Genomic DNA, 12085 nt, shown 5'->3' on the forward strand with positions numbered 1-12085 from the left:
ATTATTATTAATCTGTAAAACAGAGTTCTTTAACCTAAGCTTCTTTAGGAGATTAAGATGCTTAAGGGCAGATTTGGAAATACATTTTGATTTTTTGGATGTGCAGATGAATATCTAATGCAGCTTTGTGAGGAATTGAAATGAACTTGTCACCTAAACTCTTGCAGCTTGGGAGTGGCACATAATTTAAGCACTTTTGTAACTATCTTGAGATACCTGAAATTACCATTGAAAACTTGATTGGAGGTCTCCACAGCACTTCTAAAAATGTCACTCTGAAGTCTTGCTTTTTGAAAGGTGAATTTTTATTTTTTTTCCATTTGTAATTGTTATGGCTGTTAAGGTGTTTGCTAACTGGAAGTCAAAAGTTAAAATGGCAAAAGGACTGAGCTGAAAGCTCATCTGGTTGTTTTCTAAACGAGGTTAACATAAATGATCTGGAAATAATGAGAAAAAACCTCCTGGTTTCTGAGGTATAGGGGAAGAAGCTCTAATTACAATTTACAGAAAAAATTACCATTTTTTCTTGTTTTCTTCTTAGAGCCAGGTACTGAAGAAGTAAAAAAGCTCCTCCTGCTTTTGCTTGGTTGTGCAGTTCAGGTGAGTTTAATTTTGTTTATCTCTATGAAACTTTTGAGTTACTGATCCCTTTTCTTGCTATTTTAATACCTGGGGTGGTATAAAACTTTCTTTCCTTTGGTGGTGCAACTACATTCCTTGAAAAATTGGAATATTTTGAATTTTTAATTAAATGGCTACAACCCTACACCCATTATTGCACAAATACCACCATAACCTTCTAATGGGTTATTAATTTCAACAGTGTTAATTTACCTGATATTGTAAAGAAAGGAAGGAAATGGTAAAGCACTGAGAATTAACTCACTGCACTATTTCATGTATTTAGTAAACTATCACAGGATTTGAATAAGTAGTAATTTTAAGAAAATTCTTTCTTGTCTCGTTTCAACTTGTTTTTCTTTGTATCATTTAATTAGTGTTGAAAGTTATTAACCATGTGACCATTGCAATATCAGCTTTTTAAGTTCCAGCTCTAAGAAATACAAAAGAGGAATGAAAATACTTGTGATTGTAAATATAAATGTGTATAAAATAGCTGTCTCTATTTTTAGTGTCAGAAAAAAGAAGAATTTATTGAAAGAATCCAAAGTCTGGATTTTGATACCAGAGCAGCTGTTGCAGCCCATATTCAGGAGGTATTTTGGGGGGTTTTTGCTTTTAATTTTGGGGATTTTTTTGAGGTGGAATTTTGCATTGCAGGAAAGGGAGTTGCACGTGTTCAATGGCAAGTAAATCACATCTGTGATTTGCATATTGAGTGGTTGCAGTAAGCAAAAAAGGCTTTTATTTTTTCACTTGATTCACAAAAAGATTTCATGATGGAGCATTTTTGGGTTATATTTTTAGAGCAGTACCAGAAAGCAGGTTTGTTGCTTCATGGATTTTTTAGTTACAGCAAATTCAGTGCAGTGAAATCTTTATATGCAAATTTCTTTATAAAACATCATTCCAATCAAATGTGTGTGGTAGGTAATTTATAATGTTATTGTCACCTTGCCAAAAGGAGAAGGTGTAGCTTCCAGGCAGACAAAAAACTCTTCCTTTACATACAATTAAATATATTTTAAATTATTTTTCAAACCTTGTCCAGAGAATTTAATCTTTAGAGTTTCAGCTTTATTTTCTTTATGCTTCCTTTCTACCCTTAAAATTTCAAGAGGATGTTTTTTCTCTTTCATTTCCCCCCATGTAGGTAACTCATAATCAGGAAAATGTGTTTGACCTGCAGTGGATGGATGTGATTGTGCTGACACAAGAGTATGTTGAGCCTCTCCTGAAAAATATGGCATTGCATTTAAAAAGACTTATAGATGAAAGAGATGAGCACTCCGAGGTATGGATGTGGGTTGGTGCTTAAGAGAAATACAAGAAACCTTTTTTTATTTAGATAATGCAGCTCAGGATTTTTTGTGACTAACAGTTTAATTTTCTGCTGATGTGTTAAAGCAAGGATTCCTGACTGCCAGAACGTTGTTTCAGGGAGTTCCTTTGTGCATATTTGTTAAATAATGTAGGAAAAATCAAGTGGGGAAGATAATAGGTGATCTTTTCCCACACAGCCAGAGTGGGAAACAACTTCAACATCCCTCAGTAGCTGAAAACAGAGAATCCAAAGCTGCATCAGCTGCATTTACCAGGAATCAGTAACCCATCAATTGGCAGGCCAGTCACTGAAAGGTGCCTGTCCTATTCCCATTGTCCAGCTGTGAGGGGGATAAAGCAGAATCCACAGCAGCAGAGGAGGTTTTGCAGGCTTCTCATGATGATGCACAGTTGTGGAACTGTGTTAGAATCAAGGAACAGAAATGTATTTAATAACAACTCTGAGTTGTGAATCAGCTCAGTGGTCCCAGATCTGCAATGTTGCAATTATTCCAGATATTCCTTGGAAAGGTGTTCCAGAGTACAGCCTTGGTAGGATTAAAACAGAGGGTAGAGGATGGGGGTGATGCCTTTGTGCACAGCAAAGAAAAAATACTTTAAACTATGAAACATGTTCATATTTGCCTAATACCTTTATTTATAGGGGGAAATGGGGGGGGAATAATAGGCATATTCCTGTAGATCTGATGCTTTATTCACTTGCCAAGGATGCTGCTGCTCACTGAAGAACACAACTTTGTTTAGGGATACACTCTTACCTTTATTTTCAAGAGGTAGTGGTTTTCAGGGAATTCACACCTTTCATTACCCAGTCTGTTCTGTGCAGTGGTCATTTTGTGGGCTGAAAAGTCCAAAGTGAAAAATAAAAATTAAAATGGCAGAAGGTCCTGCTCAGGAGCTGCAGCTCTGTGCTTTAGGCATAGAGCTCTCCCTCGACGGCCAGAGCCTTGGCGTGGCTGCTGTGCCCGTGCAGTGCTGGCTGCGGATGGCACGGCCAGGGCTGGCAGCGAGTGTCACTGTGCATTAGTGGCTGTGCTCTGTCCCCAGACCATCATCGAGCTGTCGGAGGAGCGGGACTGCCTGCGCTTGCTGCCGCACGCCTCGGCCGCGCAGTCGCCCTGCGGCTCCCCCGGCATGAAGCGCACCGAGAGCCGGCAGCACCTGAGCGTGGAGCTGGCCGACGCCAAGGCCAAGATCAGGAGGCTCAGGCAGGAGCTGTGAGTACCAATGCACGCTCACATCCTTCCCTAACCCTTCCTTTCAAGTGCTTTTTAGTGTTACTGCTCCCCAGCTGGAATGTTTTCGTGACACGAGAAGATTTGTAGACCCATGGGACAAATTCAACTTTTCTTCTCTGTTTGTATTCATCATGATGTGCTCACCTAAATTTTGCACTCTGATGTCCCTGAAATCATGGATTAAGGGTGGAAGTCTCCCAAATCACAGCATTCTGTTCTCAATCCAGGTGATCATTAAATCACCTGGAGGTGATCATGATTAGCATGATTTCTTGTTTCCAACCAGAAATACTCACCTCTTGTAATTCATGGTATAAATTCCTTGTAGATAGGACAAAAAATTTCCATGGGAATGCTTTCCTGTCTCCCCCCTCTTTGTTCCTGTGTAAAAGATTTCCTGTCTGCACAGTACTTGCTCCTGATCATGTAGGTACCTGTGGGCACTTTGTCTTCGTGGCCAAGGAGCAAATCTGAGCAGAATGAGGAGTTATTTAAAGAGAAGATCTATAACAGATCTATGGAGAATCTGCTTCTCCCTGTAGCAATGTGTCAGTTGTTTTAGCAGAGTGAAGTGTGTGTGTGCTCTGAATTAAAATGCTCAATCTGAAGAGATTCGTGTATAAACAGCATAAAGATTTTTTTTTTTTTAATTCAACAATGGAGAGAGGAGACAGGTAAATTAAATCATAATCTGAAAGCAACATAAGTCACAATTCCCAGAGTTTGTTGATCAGATCATTTCTAGCTGGCTGGATTAAGGATCTTGTTGATTTACTCTGAGGATCCCCTTCCCCCACTCCAGCGTGGTCTTCATGAGGAGCAGAGGACAAAAGATGGGGCTCTTTTTTTCCTGATTGTCTGTATTATTATGTGTCTCCTGCAATGAGCCCGCCCAGGATATTCTATAAACAGCTGCACCAAGAAAATTAGTGAAAAAATTGCTGTTATTAGTTTGATTGACAGTTAATAGATAGCCTAAACAGTGAACACTGGTATGTTCTGTATAATTTAGTCCAATCCTCTCCAGTCTGTAGCTGAAGCGTGCAATTAGGGCAGCACTGATGGCTCAGAACAGTCCACATTTTGCACTCTTATTTGAATTCAGTTGGTAAATAATTTCCCTTACAGTATCTTAAAATACCAGACTTGGATGAATTAACTTCAGTCTGCAGCATTTAGTGTTAAATGCTGCATCTATTTGATAAATTTAAAATTACATTAATTCCAGACTTGAAAATACTCATAAAATTTATTTCTAATCTGGTTTTGGCAGTGAACCTTCATACCTGGTTTAATATGCAGTGTAGCTGATGTAATTTCATTTAAAAGGTCTGTAAAGATGATTTTTCAGTTGGATGCAAACCAGGCAATACAGAAACTCCAAAGCTGGAAATTGCACACCTCATTTTCTGGGTGTTTGAGTTCTGTGTGCTCCCACGTAGAACAATAAGAGGAATATGGATGCTGATGGAAAAGTTACAGAAATCAGGAATAAATTTGTGTTTGTGCCTGGTTTCTGAGCACTTCTGGAGGGGGAAAGCTGTGACAGGGATGTTGCACTGAGATGTGCAGAGCTGAGCCTCCTGTGCTTGTGGGCTCAGTGACCTTTTCCAAAAAGATCATTCATGGTGAAATTGGCTCATTTTTAAAAACAACTGCTCTGGTTTTATTTAAAACATACTTACACTTTGTTGGTGTGATTGCTTTGAGACAGTAGGATACATTTCAGTCCATTAAATTCTCTTATTTCCCCCTTTTCTACTTTTGTTTCTTGTATTCCAAAATGTGCAGTAATATAGTAACACATTTGAATGTGCAGTATATCTTTTAAGAATATTCAATATTGGCAGATTTTTCAACACCAAATACTGTTTGTTCTGAGGTGCAGTTTTGAACGTCAAAAGGTGTTCTTTGTCTCTGAGAGATTTAAATATTTCCTTTGCACTTGTGGTTTAACAAACTCATTTTTTAAGCATTGGGAAATGAGTTGGAAGTTAAGAATGAGTCCTGTAGGAATTGTAACGTTCTATGTCAATTTTTTTTCCACAGGTTTCTGAGTAGACTAAAACAGACACTGTGTTGTTTCCAGAAAATTAAAATTCATTGTGTGTTTCATGAAATTACTGAGCTTATTAAGCAGTATCTTCTTCAATTGAATAAAGATACCTAAAACCCTTAATTCTTCTCTGTAAGAAAAGGAAAAAGTACAGAACTGTAAAAGTGCTTTTAAAATTGGCTTTACTTGGTTGAGACAGGGAGTCAGTGTCTGGTTCTCCTGGAAAGAATTTGGATCTTTTGAATGTGTAATTTGAAATTATTCTGTGTTGGCTTTTGGATGTGGATCTGCTGGTACACATTCATGTGCATTGTCTGTGGTTTTTTACATAAAATCCCTTATTGCAGAAATTCCCTTATTACACTCTTGTTTTCTACCCTGCATGAGCAGGAAACAATAATTTAAAGCACTCTGAAAAATGTAACAACATTTAAAATATTAGATAAAGACTAAAACCAAAAGAATAGCTAATGTAATAATGGTACCCCTAAATTTTACACTCTGATGTCCCTGAAATTGTGGGTTAAAGGTGGAAGCCTCAGAAATCTCAGCATTTTGTTCCCAAAGCTGGTGATCATTAGCAGGATTTGTGGCCATGTTTAACTGGTTTGTGTTTTCTCCTTCAAGTGAGGAGAAGACTGAGCAGCTGCTTGACTGCAAACAAGAGCTGGAACAGATGGAAGCTGAACTGAAGAGACTTCAGCAAGAGGTGTGGCTTTCATCATTTTATTATTTTAAGAAAAGTTGTCACCAGCAGAACAATTCACCACTTTTTTCTGATATTAATATGCTTCTTAATACTTAAGTTTTCCTCCTCCTTTTACCTCCTCCTTTTCCTCCTCTGGTGGTTTTGTGTAATTGAATAAAAAAGCCCGCATTGCGGACCACAAGTAGTTAATTATTAAGTTAAAAATAATCAAGATAGCTTTTCTTAATTAGACAATTTAGCCTTAAAAGGCCTTGTAAAGAAAGAAATACATCTCCATTTTTAGCTTGTCAGCTTAAGGTGCTGTAAAACTCAGTTTGTAATAGAAATAAAAATAAGAAACGTTTTAGTCCGAACGGGAAATACCATCTGGCGCATTTAAAGAAATACAAAATAAAATAAATATAAAATAAAAATATGAACTCAAAAGCAGCCAGAAGGAAGACCAAGGCCATTTTTGTGTGTCCCTGTGTCCCAGAACATGAACCTGCTGTCGGATGCCCGCTCTGCCAGGGTGTACAGGGACGAGCTGGACGCGCTGCGGGAGAAGGCGATCCGCGTGGACAAGCTGGAGAGCGAAGTCAGCCGCTACAAAGAGAGGCTCCACGACATCGAGTTCTACAAAGCCAGGGTGGAGGTGAATAAATCCAGGGGGAAATCACCCAGGAGCACCATTCTTCTCTTGGCTGGGGCTTCTTCAAAGCTTTTCAGTGCTTTAATTCGGAGGTTAAAGCGTTGGGATGGGAGAAAGGGTTGTGGCTTCTTGCTGTGGCAGTCAGGTTTTTGTGACAAATTCCAGTTTTTAGGGAATTGTCTCCATATCTAATGGCATGGAAGTGGAAGCCTCTGTGAAGGATGGATTGAGAAACCTGCAGAGGAATTAATTAAAGAAATGCTCTAAATGCAATAATTCCCTTTTCCTCCTGTATGTCTCCTAAGGGAAAGCAATTTTCTAAGTCAAGTGTTGAGGAAATGAAGGCTGTTCATATAAATGAGTACAATGGCATAAAATACCCTAAAAAAAGATGTACCAACACCAGGCAAGGGGAGCTTAGAGTTCTGGCATGAATTAGTAGTTTAGGAGACAAATCACCAGGCAGGAATTTATCAGGCCATCATTCTGTCTGTAAATGCCAAATTTGATGGGCAAGAGCCATATGGCATGAAACTTAGTCAAGGAAAACAGATTAGTGTACAGGATTTCACAACAGTGGAAGTGTCATTTTCATAGAATGTTTAATAAACCCCCTAAAAATTGTTTGTGTTTTCATAGCTTGTAAACTATCAGATATTTCAAGCATGCTTCAGTACAGACAGATGTTAATTAATTGGGTTTGCTTCATAATAATTATGAGTTAAGTTAATATTTGTGTAGGGGGGAGCATGAGGGATGTTTGTGTGATCTTATTTCAGATTTTGAGGCTGACTGTTTGTGCTGAAGTTTGAAAAGTTTTGTCTTTATATGATGAGGGAAGTTGCCAATTAGGTATTTCACACATTACTTTCATCAGCTGCTATTAAAACATCCTCTGTGTACCAAAATTAAAGCTGCTCAGGCCCTTTGAGAAGTGGCTGGTTGTATTTTAAGGTTGTGGTTGCATTTTCAGCATCCTGGCCTGACTTTGGGCCCAGTGTCCTATAAACCTAATTTTGAGCTGTACATGCTGTACTTCTTTCCAGATCACAGCTCAAATGACAGAGATTCTGATGATTTGATTATAATTATCAACACTTTATTAGTTCTTAATGGCTTAGGGAGTATTTCATTTAATTTATGTTAAATTTTATTTTCACAGAAATTCCTAAGTTGCATTTATGTGGAATTGCTGTAAATGTGCTTTTTATAAAAACTCTGTTACAGCTCCCAGTTTGAGTTTAGGTTTCTGAAATGGGTTGTGATGTGTATCAAAGTTTGTATGAGCAGGGGAATACTGGTTTGGGATTTATTTGTTGTTGTTGTTGGTCCATTTTTGCAGGAGTTAAAGGAAGACAATCAAGTGTTGCTAGAAACCAAGACAATGTTGGAAGATCAATTAGAGGGGACCCGAGCCCGTTCAGACAAACTGCACGAGTTAGAAAAAGAGAATTTACAACTAAAAGCTAAATTGCACGATATGGAGATGGTGAGTGTCAGGGGAGGGTGGCAAAGGCAACTGATCCACGCTGAATTTAATTTCCATTTTTAATAAAAGCCTCCAAATTGGTAGAGAAGAGAAGGAATGTGATGATAAATGCAGAGATTCAAGAGCAATAGGATTGATTTTTTTTGAATGTGCATCAGTTGTCACTTAAATATTGTGTTTACCCCATGCACTTTGCTTCCTGATATTCAGAAAGAAGTAAACTTTGGAAAAGTAGGGAGTGATTGCTGTAGGTTATGAGGAGAACAATTCTTTGTAATCTTCTTTTTACTCTTCCCTTTACAGTTCTCCCAACTTTAGCCAGTTTTCCCCCAGCTCTCTGTCTAGGCAGATCAGAAAAAGCACTTTCCCCTTCCCTGTGACAACATAATAAAGATGATAGAATATAGATATTAATAGAAGAATATAGATAATAAAACTTTGCATGTATGCAAACTTTTAACTTGTGGTAACTTGTGAAATCTTTTCCCTTGTGGAATCATTTTAATTTGTGAAATAATTTTCAAGGAGCGTGATATGGACAGAAAGAAGATTGAGGAGCTCATGGAGGAAAATATGACCCTAGAAATGGCTCAGAAACAAAGTATGGATGAGTCTTTGCATCTTGGCTGGGAGCTGGAGCAGATAAACAGGACTACTGAACTTTCTGAAGGTAAACCAAGTTAAAAATTGGAAAATGATTGAAATGGAAATCTCAGAGGCTGGGTTGAACATTAGGAAATGAAATGCTGATTCCCATGTATGCATGGAGATACAGCCTGCATGGGAAGTCTGTTCCTGTGGGTCTTGTGCAGTTACATAGTGGTGTAAACCCCATAAATACCTTGGAATGACTTTATTTTGCCATTCAGATTTCTGTACTCTGCAGCAAAGATCATGAGTCTTCTTGCTTTGCTGTTCTCAAAGTTAAGGAGAAGAGCTGTGGTAAAAACTTTGACTTTTCCAGTATAACATGCTTGGATATAAACTGGATTCTGTGGAAGGCACTTGTGGAATTTGGAGGTGCATCCTGAATTGTGGGAAACTAATCTGTGCTGTGATTAGGAACATTGAGAGAGTAGAACATACTTTAATTTCTAATATTTCTAATCCTGATCAGCTCTGGTCATCAGGAAGGTGATTGAAGGTCATTGGAAGAACCTTCAAAGGCTGTTAAATCCTCTAAGTTTAAAAATGCAGTTAAATAAAATACTACCTTTTATTTTGATACTGGTGCTTTTCTCCTGCAGTGCCCCAGAAATCACTGGGCCATGAGGTGAATGAGCTGACATCCAGCAGGTTACTGAAGCTGGAAATGGAAAACCAAAGTTTGCTGAAGACAGTGGAAGAGCTGCAAGGTGCAGTGGGCTCTGTGGAAGGCAGCAGTTCAAGGATTCTGAAAATGGAAAAAGAAAACCAAAGACTTAGCAAGAAGGTGAAGGTCAGGGTGTGCTTGGATTGTGTGAGAGAGCTGCCTGATGTTCTGTGCTGTTTTCTTCCTAAAGGATTATTTTATAAATTGCTGTTATTTTGGGTAAGGCATTACAAGGGTCTGAGTGGAGTTTCAGTGTTTGTAAGTTTATGGTAAAAAATAAAACCACCTCCAAGAGGTTTTTCTCTTTTTTGTTATGTGAGGCTGTGACCAGTTTATTTCAGTCTATTCAGAAAGGTCTTAGACCAGTGAGGGGAAAAATAATAATAGATGGAGGATATGGTGAGTAATGAAAGTGGGTTAGAATACTGGAGAGCATTAATTCTGGTAATTATGAAGCAGAAGAAAGTGTGAGTGATGAGTCTGAGCTGAAAACTTGGTCCTGTGTCCTCATTTTAGCTGAGGAAGGGAGAAGGTGGGTCAGTGAATTGATAAGCAGCTCAGGAGAGGAATTTGTCAGCTTTAACTGTGCTGAGCTGCAATACTTTACCCCTCAAATTATATGTATCAAATAGAATAATTTAGTCAGTGGTATTTATAGAGAATAAAAATTAGAAGGAAAAAAAAAAAAAGCTGGGACTAATTACAGTGGAGTGAAAATGTCTAAAGTTCCTGAAATAGCTTTGACTTCAGCAGCTGTTTCAGGTGAAAGACTATTCTTAGAGTGGTTAAGAGATAATTTAAAAAAGAAAGAAAATTAAAGAAATCCCTGCTGTATTCCATGATTCCATAAGATTTCTGATTCCTAAGAAGCTGGAATTTCTGGAGCAGCCTCTGTGCTGTGCCCAAAAGGCAGCTGGGAGGTACAAAAGAAAGGAATAGGTGTAAGAAACACACAAATACTGTTCAGGGTAATTTGTTACCACTTCAGTGTGACAGAGGAATCATGCCTGGGTATTTTAAATTTTAAATAGTTTTACTCTCTGCTAGTTGGAACCATTTGACAAAACAAACTCATATATTTAATTCCCAAGGAATCATCTTAATTATCTCTTGAGATAGTTAAGTAAGATCAAACAACATTGAACCTTCCTAAGTTAAAAGGGTCTTGGAGGAGCAGTATAAATCTTGCTAAAATGGAATTTTAAGAGAAAAAAAAGATACTTGAGGAAATACCCAGAGCCTGAGAAAATCTGACCCTTTTTTTACACTAAAGTACTTTACAGATACAGTGTTCTGAGCCAGGGAGAAAATTCTGGCAGGAGTCAGAGTATTCCCAGAAGAAATTAATGTTTCAATTAAAGATGAGAAACTTCTGTTTTATTCTTTCCCTTAAGCTTCTTTATTCATTTCTATAAGGGTGCCTTCAGCCCAGCTAATGCTGTCATTTTTAAGTACACTTTAAAACTTTTGTTTCTCTTCCCAGCTTGAAGAGCTGGAGAATGAAATCAGCCAAGAGAAACAAAGTCTTCAGAACAGTCAAAATCAGAGTAAAGATTTGATGAAAGAAAAAGCCCAGCTTGAAAAGACGCTTGAAGCACTTCGGGAGAACTCGGAGCGACAAGTGAGTAGCAGAACCAAAAGTTTTAATGCTGCTTTGTGCTCTGCTGGTCTCCTTTTGTAGGGTTTTACAGACATGGAGGGATTGTAAATGTCGTGGATTTGCCAGAAGGAGGTTCCTGCAGGAAAACAGCTTTGCTGAGAGCTGCAGGCAGTGAGAGACGTGACTCATTTCTGGCTGGGGCTGTCCTGGTGGCTTCAGAGCTTTGTGCTGCTTGTAACGCTCCTGTGGGCATCTGCTGGAGTGGCTGGGAGGGTGGAGCTCAGCCAGGAGAGAAATTTGGGAACTTTGGAGGGAGGCCAGGCAGCTCCCAGAGGAGGAGAACAGGTCCCAGGCAGCTGGCAGTGCATGGAGTGGAGTATTGATGGGAATTCCAGCTCCATAACTCTGCCCTGCACTGGGATGGCTTCCTGCTGTGACCACCTGCATTGATTTGTGGCTGCCAAAACCTGGCATGTGAATCCTTGTAAAAGATGTGCCTGTGCCTGATGGACAGCACTGGCACCTTCTGAGGTGTCTGCAGAGCAGCCACCAGGAAAAAGAGCTCTGCAAGTCCCAGATTTAGGAATTCGCTCCTTCAGAATTAGAACTGCATTTAGCTTTTATAAATTCTATTTATACCTCCTGATGACAAGGCCATTCAGTTTAATTTAAAGTACAGTCTTTTGAAATGCAGAATATTATATTTCATAAATGCTGAATATTTTTAAAGGCCCTGTTTAATCAGTAAATGAAATTCCAGAAGGAAAGAAAATGGGAGGGGAAAAAAAAAAGCTTGGCATGGAAGGTTTACTTTCATTTAAAGATATATGTCTTGTTTTAGGACTTACATTTTAGTGGGACTATTTCTACTTAAAAATAATACACTTAAGGGCTGATGGGTCAACAGCATCTTCCATATCTCTTCCAAAATCCTGTGCTGACACTTACTGGAGTTGACTGTAGGAGGTTCATTTGGTTTCATCCAAAATCATGGAGGCATTTATCAGGATTTTTTGTAGAATTGGGATTACAGAAGCAGAATTCATGGACAGCAATTCAGTGCCATGCCAGGTGCTGCAGAGTTG

At 38.7% G+C, this 12085-nt stretch overlaps 1 protein-coding gene across 19 annotated transcripts in view; it reads left to right on the forward strand.

Annotated features, from left to right (window-relative positions):
- Window positions 1-12085, forward strand: part of CCDC88A (coiled-coil and HOOK domain protein 88A) — a 65720-nt gene that overhangs the window by 21643 nt on the left and 31992 nt on the right. For all 19 annotated transcript variants that reach the window (XR_015802088.1, XM_014895130.2, XM_088160787.1 and 16 more), the window contains exons 6-15: window positions 542-600; window positions 1134-1217; window positions 1775-1915; window positions 3013-3182; window positions 5887-5968; window positions 6444-6602; window positions 7942-8088; window positions 8614-8758; window positions 9336-9520; window positions 10884-11021. Coding sequence is in view for 18 of the 19 variants with exons in the window: in XM_014895130.2 (XP_014750616.1) it covers window positions 542-600; window positions 1134-1217; window positions 1775-1915; window positions 3013-3182; window positions 5887-5968; window positions 6444-6602; window positions 7942-8088; window positions 8614-8758; window positions 9336-9520; window positions 10884-11021 (1310 nt within the window). In the remaining variant the exon portion in view is untranslated. The remainder of the gene's footprint in view (window positions 1-541; window positions 601-1133; window positions 1218-1774; window positions 1916-3012; window positions 3183-5886; window positions 5969-6443; window positions 6603-7941; window positions 8089-8613; window positions 8759-9335; window positions 9521-10883; window positions 11022-12085) is intronic.

The sequence above is a fragment of the Sturnus vulgaris genome, chromosome 3 (assembly GCF_052056855.1).
Source record: "Sturnus vulgaris isolate bStuVul1 chromosome 3, bStuVul1.hap1, whole genome shotgun sequence".
NCBI lineage: Eukaryota > Metazoa > Chordata > Aves > Passeriformes > Sturnidae > Sturnus > Sturnus vulgaris.